The sequence below is a fragment of the Lutjanus erythropterus genome, chromosome 14 (genome assembly GCF_056507025.1).
Source record: "Lutjanus erythropterus isolate fLutEry1 chromosome 14, fLutEry1.hap2, whole genome shotgun sequence".
NCBI classification, from domain to species: domain Eukaryota; kingdom Metazoa; phylum Chordata; class Actinopteri; order Lutjaniformes; family Lutjanidae; genus Lutjanus; species Lutjanus erythropterus.
Genome location: NC_139330.1, coordinates 10491318 through 10508167, shown reverse-complemented (window position 1 = coordinate 10508167; position 16850 = coordinate 10491318). Strand labels below are relative to the sequence as shown.

Genomic DNA, 16850 nt, shown 5'->3' with positions numbered 1-16850 from the left:
TCAGAGATTGTAATTCCATTGACAAAATGTAATGAGAGCGAATGTCCTCCTGGTAGGCTGCCCTTTTCTTCAAAGAGCTGCAGCAGAGACAGAAAAAGACAGCCTGGATGTGTTCATCTCCGCCGGGGTCACTGAGCAGAAGTTCAAGGGTAGGACAAGAAGATTGCTTTTTGTTTATCTGCTCATTGAGTTACAATTAGTCATCCTTTTCACTCTCCCTCGCCCTGACCTTGGTGACATCCCAAAAGCGAGCTCCCGGAGTAAAAACAGAAGAGAACAATTAAAGCAGCAACAGCTGATTGAATATATTATTCAGAAAATGAGCAGGACGGTCACTGACCTGTGGAGGTCTCTGTTCGTTGTTTCATTATTTAGGTTAAACATACTGTAAGACAACAATAAATGTGTGTTCTGAGTTTGTCACACACCAGGAACGTGTTATTAACCACCCAGCTGAATTAAGCAGCCTATATAAAGGTCCCAAAATCATGAAAAATGAGCAGTTGGCTCTGAAACACTGGGGGTGTATCTGCTGTGCTGTCTCAGCTTCTGTGAAAGTATAAATGTGTTTCACAGTAACACCAGACACTTTGCGGGATCAGGTCTTTTTGGCTTTCCAAAAAAAGGTTTTCCATTTCCTTTAAATGAAATACTCCTCCACTGACTCACATTTGAGACCTCTGACCTTTAAAATATTCATATTTATTCCTCTTCTTCTTTCATTGACCTTTAGATAACAAGTAACTCCCAAATAACTGCAGTCCCAGGTGACATTTTAGCAACCAAATCCATTGATCGTGTTAAAAATTCTACCTTTAATATGGTTTAAGAGGCGCACAAAAAAATGCAAAACCTTCACTAAAGAGCATAAATGTTTCAGAGTGGGAAACAAAATCTGCCTCTTCTTTATTCCTCAATAACAACCTCGTTTCCAGGAATCCATCTCGTGCAGAAAACAAACTAAATCTGACAGGATGCGGGGACAAACACGTGGGTTTTAAACATACAGTTCGAGATGCATCAAACATCTTAAAGGAATAAACGTCCTGGATCACTCTGTACGTGCCGCTTTCTAACCCAGGAGGAGATTCTCTGTCACAAACACTAATTCTCACATTGACTGACTCAGAGCGATAAAAGTACAATTTCATAAGCTTAAATATTCTTACATATAAGCCTCGATAATATATTCAGCATTTTCACCTAGAGAGAGCCTCCCTGCTGTTGAGAAATTGCTCCATCTCCATCACACATAAACAAACTCAAAGGCAAAATGCACCCAGACGATATTGTTTAATCTCTCCCTCTGTTCCTTCCTCCCTCCCTGTGATGAGGCCCCCTGAAAATTGAATGCCACTTGTTTTCCAGCCCATCTCCTGCCTGAAGAGGCTGCCAACCTCTGCACCCTGCCAGCGCACGCCTCTCAGCCGTTCTCTAACCTTCATTTGGCACACAGACAATAGAAAAATTGCTCTGCCCAGCCCCTCCTGCCCTCGCCAATTCGCTACTCGACGCCGCCGCCTCTGAATTCTGCTACGGTGGGGACGCACCCAGTGAGCCATGCCATTGTTATTTGTCTCCTCTGAAGTGGAGAGGGACGCACACTCACACACACACTCACACACGGACAGATGTGGGTGGGCACACATGTGCTGTGTTAACTTACACACACACACGCCTATAAATCATTGTCTGTGGGGATTATACACACAATTATAAATTCCTCTAAAAAATGTCAAAGTCGGCCTCATCTGTCACAAAAGCTTCAATGACAAGTGCAATTCATTACAAGTTACTGACATCAGCACTCTGCACTCTTAGAAATCAGGGTTCTAAAAGGGCTTACGTTCTACCCAGAACCATTTGCTTCAGAATGAGTTCTAGATACTCTTTCACCAAGGGTTATTTGTAACATAATGTAAAAGCGTTCTCATTAAAAGCCCCTGGTTAGGTTCTAAATAAAACCTTAGGAATACTAAAGGGTTTTGCGTAGAACCTCCTGGATGGGTTCTAAATAAAATACTCGGGATATAAAAGGGTTCATGGTAGAACCTCATGAGTGGGTTCTAAATGAAATCTTTGGAATATTAAGGGTTCTTGGTGGAACCTCCTAGGTGGGTTCTAAATAAAATCTTTGGAATATTAAATGGTTCTCGGTAGAACCCCCTGAGTGGGTACTAAATAAAACCCCTGGAATACAAAAGGGTTCTTGGTAAACCCCTTGGTGAGTTCTCAATAAAACTCTTGGACTATCCAAGGGCTCTCACTAGAACCCCTTGAGTCAGTTATAAAAGGGTTCTCGGCAGAAACTCCTGGGTGGACTCTAAGTAAAACCGTTGGAATATGAAAGGGTTCTTGGTAGAATCCTCTGGATAGAACCCCCAGAGAGCGTTCTGGGTGGAACTTTACACAATAAAAGGGTTCTCTGTAGAACCTCTCATAGGAGAAACCTTTCACAGATGGTTCTAGGTATAACTCTTTATGTTGTGTTCTAGGTAGAACTCTCTGGGACTTTATAGGATGTCCTACCAAATCCAAAACCCAAAGAACCCTTTATGGTTCTAGTTAGCACCTTTCTTTCTAAGAGTGTGTGTACTGGAAATGCAGACAACACGTCAGACTCTAAACGCCTCTGTGATGGTGCCCGTCGGTATGAACTCCTCGTCCGGGGGGTTAATTGGTGGCAGCCGCTCGGCCTGCCATCTGACAGTGGCAGAGTGTGGGTGTGCTGCTCTGCTGATGGCCCCGTAATAAGACGGAGAGACAGGCGAGCACACTCCTTCTACAGTCTCACAACCCCCCTGTGGGACCGCTGACTGACAGGACTGCTCTTTCTCCTCCAGGCATTATGTACGCGCACAGACAGCTACGGAGGGAGGATTATAAATATAACTGTTGAGCGAAGCAGCGGCGGTCTGGTCCTGCTGGTACCAGTTGGTTCAGTTAGACCTCTCGGGGGTTCACACACACACACACACACACACTGTCTGGCTAATATCCTGAACTCTGCCCAGCATCAGGCCATATGTTAAGCCAAGAACAGACAGAGTGTGAAAAACAGCTCCTATCTTCAGTCACAGCTGGGGTTTTGACTATCTAAAGATCAGGGTATGAGGCTATTCCCGGTAAAGTAAGCGCCAAGTCCCCAAGAAATGACTATCTTGAATAAAGTAAAATTAATGCGACTTTCAGCAACAGTCTCCTGCCAGCGCTTGTGATGTTTAGGATCTGCCATAGCCATAAATCAAATAGGCCTCGTGCATGAATGTGTTCTGATTTTTCTCTTATATTTGTTCTTACATGAAGCAGTAAGAGGAAAATGCAAAAACCCTTCATGGGACTCATGAAACAGTCCCCACCTGAGTATGCTGATGAATCAGGTTTGATGCTATGTTGCTATGGCAATGGCTGTGCATGCTCCTTCAAACTTAGCTATTTTTCTCCTTTAATCTGTCAGCTTTATTGCTGAAACACGAATCACCAATGACAGAACTACAAAGCGTGGGGTTTGAATGAAAGAACAGCAGACCTTGACACCATCATTAAATGCATTCAGCATCTTTCAAACACGCAGTCAGATCAGCCGGATGCACCGCAGCAGGTGACCGCCCCCGGTGGAGTGGAGGTGGATGTATAAGAGCCATGCTACATTTGGGACTTACGGCTGCTCCTGCATAATGTTCGGCCAGGAAAAAGAAACTGATGAAATGAGGCTGGACAAACAACAGGAAACCAGAGACTGTTGCGCTTACGCAGAGATCATGCTCAGCTGACAGGATGCAACGCACAAGACTCCAGCAGGACGAGGGGAGGACGACTCTGTGTTTTACATTGATGACGCTTCATGGAAATGGCCCAATAAATCCATATAAAGGGAAGCAGACTGAAGTCCCATGTGTAAACTACAAAGCAACATGTTGCTGATATTTGACAGGCAACATTACACCGAAAAAACATTTTTAACAGACATGGATTAGCATGTTGGAACCGCTGCCCTCAACGAGTCACCACATTCAAGGTGTAATTCTGTGCATGACTTATTATTTTGGATGTTTATTGAATTTCATTTTTTTCTACTGAGTAAAGGGAACAGATTTGGAGATGGAGCACAGTGGATTTTTCTGGGTCTGCTAAGCAGCAGTATGTGCATGGTGTCCGCAGCTGTCCATGTATGTGTCAGTTTTAGAGTAATCCAGTCTTAATAATGTCTTAACAGTTAACTGGACCGATCACCAAACTCTCTCTGGAAGGCCAGGACCGTGACAGCGGTGAGTGCTTGCACATGAGGTGGATTAAATAGTTTTGTCTCTGATCTAAGTTGAGGCTCCAGCCCGGCACACAGGTTTTGAAGAATCTCACCCCATTTACACCTGTTATTTAAATGGAATCTATATCCAGCTACGTTGTCCACATTGTTGTACAGACTGTGTTTATACCTACTAAAGTCCAGAACACAATGAAAACAGAAGAATAACTTAACTTACTTAACTAACTTATTGAACTGTTTGCATGCACAGTTTAAGATCAAATCTGTGTGTATGAAGGATTCATGCATGAAGCCCAAAAGGAATTAACACTTTATAAGGAAAAAAGGAGAATCATGCATCAACATCTCAAATGACACCAGCTGAGCAGAGGTGCTAATAATATGGAGAAATACAAGGTGGTGACTATTGGGTGAGGTGTGATGGATGGTGCGTGAACTGAAGTGTTTGCAGGGTGGGTGTCTTGATGTCTGGGGAGGTTTTTTACAGCAGACAGCTGAGCAACCAAGGTTCCTTTTGTCTCAGACACTTCACACCTCTCTTATAAATGTACAGTCAAGATTTTGTGTATTAAAAGTGGTAACAGGGGATTTTTCACTCAGTTTCTCTGCCTGGATGCTTTCGGCATGTCCTCGATTTTAACTAATAGAGCATGTCTGGTCTGAGTATTTGAATGCCTTCTACACCAGTTGCTTTGTATCCATTAAATATGACAAATGACATCCAAAATTAACAGAATCATGCATAAATGTAGGAAAATAACAAGAGGCATCTCCTAATGAAATATCTACATAATGTATTAAACAACTGTGCGGTGCTGCTAATCTGAATAAAATGTTTTTTGTTCTGGTGACACACTTACAGCATCTGCGCTGCTCTAACATCCTGTTCTAGTCTTTAGCAAGGAAGAGATAATTGGTTTTTTCAACACCATCCGTCTCCACGGAGACCAGACATCTCACCAGTACTAATCTGCCTCCCCTCCCCCCCTTCCTCCTCCTCTCCTCCTCTTCTCCTCTCCTCACCTCCCATCTCCCATCACCAACCACACTCCATCAACAGTAATGTACATTAGAGATGACTGATAAAATTTACAGAGAATGATGTGTGTGTCAGTGTGTGTGTGTGTGTGTGTCTGTGTGTATTCACATGTGGGGACAACTGCCCATTCAATCAAGCCAAATATGTGTCACTGTGCCAAACTGGAGCTGACGGAAGCTACTGGTCCTCGCCTGAAGCCAGAGAGCTGTGTGTGTGATTTGATGTGGACCGCCTCTGGTTATGGAAGCTGATCCAAGGCTGGAGAGCCAATCAATTAATACAGACTGTGATGAGCAGGAAAATTAGTTTACTGCACCCAGTACCCAAGAAGGTGTCCTATAATGTGATTTTTCTGTCAATGGTGATGTGGTTAGATACATGTATGGATATAATCAGCTATTCATGCAATAAAGTATCTATTGGTGAAATTAAAAGAGGGGAACACAGGAGCTCTACTGAAGGGAGAGGTCAGTCATCTAGTTATGTATTTTTGTTTTATCTGTATTCTGGGACTGAAAGAGGCTGAAAGAGACTTCCTTAAGAAACAGGAGGCAGCTTTCTGGATTTATAATCTCAGGCATTTACACCAATAAATTGATATTTCAGCATTTAAAAGTCTAATTTTAGAGTTAAACATAAAGTTAAGTCTGTCTCTGCAGAGTGGTCCAGACTGATAAAGATAGTTACCAGCTAAGGCACGAGCCAAGCTGCGAGTAAACCAACACGCTCCTTACTACAAATTCAAGGTCGACAAGCTGGAGGATGCAATCGCTTCCATGTGGCGATGACAGAGCTCGGCGCAACAGAACACCCCTCCCTCCGGTCAGTGGGCAGTGTTTGATTTTGGCTCAGATCTTTTCATCATGGCAGCCGGGTCACAAACTTTCTCATTTTACATCTACTGTATATACCTAGTTATATATGATGTATACTATTGTATAAATAGGCCGTGCTTTTACCTGTTTCATAAAAATACCCCCAACAGATGCCTCCTCCAGTAAGTCAGATAGTGTTGCCAATTTGTTCGTCAGATTTTTCACATTAGATGCATGGCACAGACAGGTGCACCCTCTCTCTCTCCGAACCTCTCTCTGTCTCACTCTCTCTGAAAAATCAAACAAACAAAGCACAAAGCGGCCATCTGCCCTATTGACAGAAAAGGTCCAGAGGCATGCTTCCCTGCTGGGCTCTGAGATCGCAGCCATGTTGCTCCTTGACCACGCAGAGCCCCGGCCTGTGCATCCTTCAACAACAAACAGCCCTGCAGTGTGTGACTGACTCCTGGCTCCCATCCAAAAAGGTGACCCTGCCTCTCCAAGGATGCAACACAGAAACGTACCCCTTCTCACACACCGCACACACACACACACACACACACACACAGACAAAGAAATGGGTCAAGCAGACACATAGTGTCTCTGACAACATGGTTGTTCTGCCTTAAAGTAAACCCCAGCGGCCTAACCTTCCTCCTCTGAACACTTAAAAAAAAAGACTGAGCGGTGTACACAAAAAACATTACCAGCTCTATTCATCCATCTGTTAAACACAAATGGTTTCAAAACGCTGCAGAGTAAGAGACAATCGCATCCCAGCTGCTCGGCGCTGTCTGTGTGCTGAGGAGATGAGCTCTAATCTCCGCAAGGAAGCATGAACACGCAAATGGTGTCAACACTTGACTGGGCTCCACGCCCTCCGCTCGAAAAAGTCAGCCACTCAGCACATCACAGTCGTGTTGTGTAACCATCAGGCGGGCTGAGCGACCACCCGTAACACAACAGACCTGTCGTCGGTGATTTAGGAGCTCAGACAGAAACAGTGAAGCAGACAGAGAGAGATATTGTTTTGTCTAAAATGGTTTCCACGGAGCAGGGAAAAGGTTGAAACTGCGCTGATGCAGAGGCACAAAAAAATGACAGTAAAGAAAATATGTGAGAGGGTGGGAAGATGAAGACCAATTGTGCAGGTGAGAGACGGAGTGAAATGTGAGAACGGGGCTCTGGGAGACAACAGCATGAGAAAAAGGTGTGAGTGCATGATGTGGTGGGTGAGGTGATGTATTGGGGAGACGGTGTTCTGGTTAGAGGACGACAGAGGTGAGAGGAAATTCCTTAGAGGCTGTTGCTCTGTTTATGTCTCCTTGTTTTGTTTTACTCCTGTGGAATATTGAGTCGTCATCCCTGCACTAAAAAGACAAAGAGACAGCACAAAACACTCGTACCTGTGCAATCTGTCCTCCAACAGCTTGATGTACTTGGTAGTGTTCTCCTTCAGACGGTTTTCTGTATGGAAAGAGAGGCAGAGAATAACGGCTTGTTACTTGAAGAGTGGGGAGGTACAAATACTTTACTATACTTAGAGTTTTCACATATCTGTACTTTACTTGAATATTTATTTGCCAGACAACGTTTCACTGTTATTCCCTACATTTTAACACAAATATCTGTACTTTCTACTCCTTACATTTTCAAAATGATGTAAAGACACAAAATGAAAAAGATGACAAAGACAAAAAATTACAGAAGGACATGAGACGGAAAGTGATGTAAACAACTTAACAAGACAAAAACAATGTAAAAGTTGTAACAAAAGGAAAAAGACATAGGACCAAAATGGTATACAGATGTAACAAGACAAAAAAGACACAACAACACCAAAAAATTACATAAAATGCATAACAAGACAAAAATGATGTAAAAGGTATAACAAGGTGAAAACGACATAAAGACACATGATGAAAACTGACATAAAAGACAAAAGAAGTAACAAGACAGAAAAGATGTCCCAAGGATGACAAAAAAACAATGTTAGATGTAACAAGATGAAAACAATGTAAGACATAACGCAACAAAATTGACGCAACAAGACAACGACGTTAAAGACGAAACAACGAAAACTACATAAGACGAAAAACAACATGAAAGGCGTAACAAGAAAAAACATGCAACACACAACAAAAGATGTAACAAGACGAGGTTAAATTTGCACAGAAACAGCCTGTAGAAATGTCCTACTTTTACATTTCAGAACCTGTACTTTTTGACCTTTTTACTTTTACTAGAGTCTCTTTTGTCTGTACTTCTACTTGAGTAAATAATGTGTGTACTTTTGCCACCTCTGGTTACTTGCACTTCATTTTCTACTTTTATTAGCCATGACGGGGTATCCTAGCAACAAATCACAGCTCTAATACCATTAAAACTGACACGTCATTAGCTATATTGTACATGAGCTCTGAAAGGTAACTAGTCATCACAGTTGGTGATGGCATTGTGCTGAGAAACTGCAACAGTAGTGCAAAGGCCCAGCTGGCTCTCTCTAAAGACAAACATACAATTGAGGAAAGATCAGTCCCACTGCTCTAAGAGGGGATAAAATTGGAGACGGCCTGAGGATAAAAGGGGATTTTATCATGGCATAGGTCCTCATATCATGCCAGATTTTGTTGCTTCCTGCGCCCTTCTGCCAGCAGCGAGCTGTGCCTGAGGAGGCAGACACAGGCTGGCTGAGCGTTAGTCAGGACGGAGAGGAGGGCAATCTGAGCGCCGTTAATGAGCTCATGTATGAAACATGAGAATATGCCCCCCGCAGCAGCAGATCTTTGAACACAATAGGATGCACTTATATCAAATTGCGCCGCATATATATGTGCACACAAGCTGTAACGGTCGATACAACCCTCCTCCTCCTCCTGCACACATAGACACACAAAGCTGCCCTCATGAACCTGCCCATCCCAACATCTGCAGAACTCAACAACCAGTCAGAATCACTGGTTTCTCACACTCAGCAGCAGTGGATCCCAGCTTGGGGTCAGAGCCCCCAAAGAAGTCTTGAAATGAGTTGTCTTGCAACCAATCACAATCTTCTTAAAGCAGCTAGAGATGAGATCAGTCCTATCCACTATCAGTACCGGAGCCCAACATTGACAAAAGGTATTCATCAGGGATTGGACACTGATCTACGTTCCAGTTTAGATTCCAGAACGCCACGTGTTTGCCATGTGTTTTCTGTGTATAAACACAACGCCGACCAGAGAGAATTAAGAGCTGACTATCACTTCTACTCTGTAATGGCATGTAATGAAAGGGAAAAGCTTTCCAAATTAGAATGAAGTGGTACAGCTAGAATGAAGAAATGCACGAACCACCTCATTCACGGTGCATAACAACGAACCAGCACAAAAATGACAATTACCAACTTAAGCCACCATAAACCACCATGTTCTGAACAAGCACAAGACAAGCATATGACAGCACTAACAAGCAGTTTGCATTTTGGAAAATAAAGCAGCAAACTCTCAGACATGCATCATGAGAAATTATATAAATGAGGGCTGTCTCTCAACCTATCAGCTGCACGTGTGAAAGACAGAATCCTACAGCGCCCTGCAATGGTTGTAGGATGCATTTACACAAACTACACAAGCTTTTCAGACTGAAGTTCTGTTTTAGCCTCACGTAATCTTACTATCACTCGTACTAGTATTACTACTAGAAGTAATAATAACAATAATATAAATTAAGTAAATGATAAATAAACATCAAGAAAAAACATTCAGAAGATATGCTAATTCAGATGGGAACAAGTGATTGTAACAAGTGGATTGTTACATTTCCAGCAGGAACACTGCCCAGTGTCGACAGGGAACTTGTTTTGATATAACATCTGCAAAGATGTTGTCTGGATGGCAGCAGATGTTGCTCCAAACCTTAGACATGACGCCATGGACACACACACAACGTGCCAGCTTTTTCAGAATCAGAGTTGTGACTGCACCCAGCCAAAAAAAATAAACCTGCACATTACATTACTTTGTCTTTTTTGTATGCATAGAACAAAGATGTTTATTAATGAGCTTTAAAGGTGGTGGCTACCTAACCCAATCTAGCCGTTTCCAGGCTTTATGCTAAAATGAGCTGCTGATAGCTTCATACTTACTGCACAGACGTGAGCTTGTTATCAAGCTCTGTTTAAATCTCAGCAAGAAAAGTGAACATATTTCCCAAAATGTCAAATAGAGACATTAATAGAGCACATACCACATTAGAAAACCTCTGGTGAGGGGGCATGAGCAGACATTTCCTCATTTTAAGGAAACACAAGCCACAAACGGTTGAAAACTTCTCTAATGTAGTGCCACTTAGCTGGCTCACATTGACTAGAGCTCACACAGAGAGAAAGTCACCTAATTGGGTGTTCTGAATCACAGTGAAGTTTGAAATATAATTTGTATCATTGTCTTGATGGTGGTTATTAGACAGCATCAGCGCCAGGATGAGACAAGCTGGAGGCTGGCACAGCGGGGGAGAGAAGGAAAATGTTTGAGACTAAGTGGCTGTGACACACACACACACACACACACACACACTCCTGTCCATACTTTGGGGAAGAAATGAGATGGAGATAGCGTGGCTATTTATGGGGGGTGTTGCACATGTGTGTCACAGAAAGCGAGATCTCGCCCGAGAGTCGTTTTCATTCAAAGTGGCCAAATCTGCTCAATCAGAGGGAAGAGGGAAGCTGCGGGAGCAGCTATCGCATATCTGGTGAGCAGATCTAGTGTACGTGGACCAGACAGCTCACTTACCACCCCTCTAATTGCTATGTGAGATCCTATCCTACCTGACAGAGTTTCCCTTGTCCACTTCCATTCATGCCGACTCCGTTAGGCAGCGTGCAAGCAGATAGCCACTGAATAATACATAGGGGGCATTAAGCCTGACTTCAGATGGCACAGAGCATGTACAGATGCGCCATGACAAAGCAGGCTGTTCGCTCTTAGATATAAGGTTCCAAAAGGGTTCTTCCTGATGTGCTCAGGTTCTAACCTGAGGTATTTGCTTCTGAAGGTCCCATTTGTGATGACGGGATTCATCAAGAGTTCCATTACGAACCATTTTCCTCCAAAGAACACTTTTTGGAAGAAATAGTTGTTCACACTTGACTCCTCAAAGGCTTTATTTACCATAGCATTAAAAGGGTTGTCCGTAGAACCTCCTGAGTTGGTTCTAGATAAAACCCTTGGAATATAAAAAGATTTTCTGTAGAATGTTGGCTATGTTGAGGTAGAACTCTCTAAATGGGTTTCAGGTGGAACCATTATAAAAGGTTCTAACCAAAAAGGTGTGGTCTAGATAAAACCCATAGTATATAAAAAGTTCCCAGTTCTGTGTGGAGCCATTACACCATAGAAAGGTTCTCTGTAGAACATCTCATATGAGATTCTGGGTAAAACCTTTTACAGATGGCTCTAGGTGTAATCCTTCATGTTGGGTTCTAGGTAGAAATCTACGTAAAGGGTTACAGGTGGAAGCTTTCTAAAAGGTTCTAACAGTAACCAAAAGGTGTGTTCTAGATAGAACCCCTGGAACTCCCAGTGGAACTCCCTGAGTGTATTCTAGGTAAAACCCTTGGACTATCAGAGTGTTCTCAGTAGAATCATTGGGTGGGTTCTAGATGGAATTCTTGGAATATAAAAGAGTTATTGGTGGAACCCCCTAGGTGGGTTCTTGTTAGTACACTTAGAAGATGGACATATTCTGGGTGTAATCTGTAGAATAACTTATGGGGGGTTCCAGTTAAAACCTTTTACAAATTATTCTAGGTATAATTCTTCATGTTGGGCTCTAGGTAGAACTATCTGAAAGGGTTCCAAGTGTAACATTTATGAAAGGTTCTAACAGGAACCAAAGAGGTGTGATTTCGATAAAAACCCTTGGAATATAAAAAGGTTATCAGTAGAACACCCTTGGGTGAGTTCTGGATAAAACCAAAGGATATAAAGAGTTCTCTGTAGAATCTCCTGGGTGGGTTCTTGTTAGCACCCTTAGGAGATGGGCAGATTCTGAATAGAACCCCCAGAGAGAACCGAGAGTGATACGGCTCAAACAAGAGCAGAAGGCAGATTAGGAGATAATATATTGTGAGGAACAGAGACAGTCAAAATAATCAGATGAAGATGGAGATAAAGACGTGACTGTATTAACTGGTAACTGCTGATTCTGTCACAGGCAGAGTAGAAACAGCGTGCCATCCTGTCGCCATGCCAACCAGTGGCAAAACTAGTGAGGCTTTTCGGGCGTGACAGATGAAAATAATCTTCTCTTTATAGAATGGGACAAGACATCAAGCGGCAGAGCCTCCTCCTGCGGCGAGTGGAACCAGAGCACCGGGTGATATTACCACTTCCTGTAAGTCTGCGGGAGGCGGCTGTCATTGGCAGGCCATGCGAATAAAATCGGCACTAAAGAGCCCATGAAGAAGAGAGCCACTCTGTTAGTCCCTGATACATGCGGCAGTATATTTGGTGTTGAAGGAACCTCACAAAGGCGTTCACAGAGCCGGCATTGGAAAATTCATGAGCTCGGCCTCCCGGCGCACCAGTGATCTCAGCAGGCGCTAAACATCACTGATTGCTGCCAAGGACCGCGGCCAAAATCGAAGAGGCCATTCATTCATAATACAAACAGAACTGAGACACTCTTGTAAGAGGATGAGAACGTGTTACTGCATGTTGCAAAGAGGCCATTTCCTTCATATGAGTTAAAATAGGGCTGGGGGGTGTGGCTTTTAAATAATATCTCAATATTTTTAGGCTACACCAAAATATAAAATATGTATTTTTATGAACACATTTTCTCTAAAATAACTAGAACAAACACATGATGATCTTACATAATATGATGCATTGCTGTTGATTAAACTACACTCTTAGAAATAAGAGTGCTAACTAGAACCATGAAGCGTTCTTCAGCTTGTCCCCATAGGACAACCCTTTTTGGTTTCTCGTAGAATTTTATATTAAGGTTCAAACTTCAAACCTTTTCAAAGATTTACGTAAAACTCCTGGGGTTTTACCTGGGGGTGGGGGGGGTTCTATCCAGAACCTTTCCACCTTCTGAGGGTCCTAACGAGAACCCACCCAAGAAGTTCTACTAAGAACAGTAGCAGGGCTGGACGATCATGGACAAAATATAACAATATTTTTGCCCGAAAAACCACAAAGAGATTTTTGCTAAATAATGATCAATAATGTGGATATTAGGGTTTAATACCATAAAAACAGGATTCGCAGGAATGCTGGGAATGCTTACGTTTCCCATAAGCATTCTTAAATATTCAGAACGAATGGGAATATATTTAGAAAACATGTGAGCCTACTTTACATAATCTTTTGGGCATTTTGTCTCCATTTGATAAGAACAGCTGAAGATATGAGAGGACAGGGGACAGAGAGAGAAAGGGGATGAAACGAAGCGAAAGGGCCGCAGGTGGGAGTCGAGCCGACGACCACTGCAGAGGACGGATAGCCTCAGTCCTGCATACAAGGGCGCCCCATTCCTGAAACATATTCAGCAGCTGTGAGTGTGTGCAGGTGGAGCACAGCGGGCGTTTTAATTAATTGATTAACAAGCACAAAGTGCCATGAATTCAAACACTTCTGACCATTAATGCAGTTAGTGCAGTAACTTGTGTCTCTACCATCTAAATTAGACCGACACAACATGATTTCTGCCACCAGCCTTGAGTGGAAATGCTTCAAGATCAAACAATGATGACGCCGTCTGTGCACCGTCTGAACGAGGGATCAAATGTGCCGGACTGAGGCTCGACAAGTGGTTTGCTGTTGCATTTTGAATCTCAGACAAAACTCCAAGTGAAAGCTAAACGTGTGCAAAAATACTGGATTCATACTTCATATAAAACACTTGTGGGTGAAATACTGGCAGAGATGGCTGCAGATGACGGATTTACCTTCAGCGGTGGCAAAATGAGCCTCTCACTGAAGAAAGACTGTCTAAATCTCCTGAAGAAACCGTCCGAAATCTCACACACATACACACACATACACATACTGCTACATATGACCAGTGTATTTTGACAGTAGCCATTTTCCAGGATTCCCAAGATAATATGTTTCTATTCCCGGGACAGAAAAGGCCTCATTTTCAGGAAAAATATTAATCCCTAGTGGATATGATGACTAAGTGTGTAAAGGCAATTAATATAACAGGTAGAAATCACATCACTTTATTGTAATGCAGCTTTTAAAACCAGGAAAAGACAACACCTATGCCGTATCATGATATAACAATATTGAGTCTCATACCACGATATCAATATAATATGGATACATTGCTGAGACCCAGGTTAAATTCTTCATTCACTGGTCTAATGAAGAAACAACTACTTTGGTTAAACAGATGTAAAGTTGATAAAAATGATGAATTTGATCAGACTATAATCAGTGGTGTACATTAGACACACAGTGATGCACCATGACCCATGATGAAGTTATGGGCGTTAATGAAGCTGCAGAAGTTAACGACGGAAAGGTGCTCGAATTTGCCGCTGCATTACGAGCCATTGAGCAGCTCCCTAATTGAAAGTGAATAATGCAGTCATTTCTTCATTGCCTTGTAACAATAAAAGCGCCCAACATCTGCAGGGCCTTCGTGTTGTCAAACAAATTAGAGGCGGCTCCGTGCTAACGCAGCACCACAGATATGCGTGTTATAAAAGGCTGCGCATAATAAGGCAGAAGAGAAATTGTGTGTCTTTGTAATTGAGTTGAAGGCACCGACTGTGATTAATGTGTTTAAGCTCGGCTCGGGCTGTTTGAGTGTAACAGCACTGCAGGTAACACAAACACACAGTCAGCATATGCAGACACTCACGTTGTGCGAATGCATCTGAACTTAACAGCAGCCCAGCAGCATGGCTAATGAAGGAAGAGGGACAGGCAGATATCTCAGACAGACACTCAATAACCCATGATGCTTTAAGGCTGTGGGATCACAAAGCATAGCGGTACACAGATTGCAGCTGGCATGGCGTAACATATTGTGGGGCTACGCAAGGATGCTCGACAAAAGGAATCATTTGACAAAAAGTTGGCTGTGTGTACAAAATCTCTGCTTGAGTGGATACATATATATATTTCAGTTCTGGGTGCTGAATTGCCCTGACTGCAATGTTAGACATGCTCACTGTCATTATAACTTAAGTCCAACTCAGTAAACACAGTTTGTTTACAGTCTCTAGACTCTACACTGACTTTGCTGTGGGGTACAAAATAAAAATTTTCTTTTGATGACTGTATCTGGGAAGCACTAAGACGTCCAACAAACTCACTCCAAATGTGCGGTCATAAAAGCTCTCTCAACAGCTCTCCTGCTCACATTCCTGCTCCATTACACTGCCATCTTATTATTTCCTCTGTATCCACTGGGAAACTCCATTAACACCGGGCTAATACATTTTCCAACAAAACACATTTCTAAATTTGTCAGCTTCCTCCACAGAAGAGTTTTGACTAAACATAAAAAGAGTCTACAGCAGCTAGCATGGCTGCAGACTTGCCATGTGTTTGGTTTGTCCATTCTGGGCTTCTGTAGAAACATGGCAGTGACAGCATACATGAAAGAGGAAATAAACTGTTCATTCTAAGATAACGAAAACACAATAATTCTTATTTTCAGGTGATTATACACTAATGAAAACACAGATGTTAACATTATATTCCATTTCTACTATAATCTGCCCTTGAATCTAGTACACTGGACTTTTAAATAAAGTCATAGACACGGAGGTGAAATAATACGTACACAGAATAAATAACTGTACAAATAAAAATACAATAGATTTAGGGGACTGGGATAAGAAAGGAAAAATTTAAAAAATACAGAGCTGACCTTGGGCGCCCCTGTCTTTATTATTCTCAAAATAACCCCTTACTTCCCGCCCCCTCACAACCTGCTACCACCCTGCTAGCCTTCCCGAACTCATTTACATCCCACCTACGTCCCTCCCACTGCAGCAACCTCTCGAATAATAGCGTACACTCAGGTATGGATTTCTGTAGAGGGGTTTCCAGATCTTATTGAATCGTAGAAACCTCATCGAGAGCTTTCCTAAATGGAGCGTGTATGTATATTAATGTATATTAATCATTGCAAATCCAATAACCGACCCTCTGTGTATAATATTAAGGGGCAACCAATGAAAATTCAACAGGATATGGGGCAATATACAAAAAAATAGAGGGCTATTATCTTTATAGATAAATACATACATTTTTGTAATTATTGAATGGAATTGAATTTATTAATTTGGATTTTCAAAACATTATTTACTCATACATTATGGATTAGTTATGATCTTTTGAGTTCCCAGGTGTTTTAGACTCTCAGATGACTGTTTATTATTCCTTTCGCAGGACAATTGCTTGTAACTTTAAGCTGCTATCTATCTACTGAGTAATTATTTGCATTTTTGCATGTGAATTGTGACTTTAATGGACTGTTGGTATTAATGGCAGTTTGAGAGGATGGTATATATGTATTTAATGTATGCGTTGGAGAGAAGGGACGGGGCAATGGAATGAGAATTTGGTTTGAATGTCTATGCAAAAGGAAGAAATGAGGAATCCAGACCGTTGCTTTTTTCCAAACCATATGCCAACATTTGCTATTAAGCTCTTAAGACAAAGTACAGCTGAGACTGACAGTGAGGGTCATTATATTATAGAACATTTTTTAG

The 16850-nt window shown here is 42.3% G+C and overlaps 1 protein-coding gene across 2 annotated transcripts in view; it reads right to left on the bottom strand.

Moving 5' to 3' along the window:
- The window catches only part of disc1 (DISC1 scaffold protein), a 61651-nt gene that overhangs the window by 17625 nt on the left and 27176 nt on the right, over window positions 1-16850 (bottom strand). For both annotated transcript variants that reach the window (XM_084735533.1, XM_084735532.1), the window contains one exon: window positions 7528-7588. In XM_084735533.1, the coding sequence (XP_084591659.1) occupies window positions 7528-7588 (61 nt within the window). The remainder of the gene's footprint in view (window positions 1-7527; window positions 7589-16850) is intronic.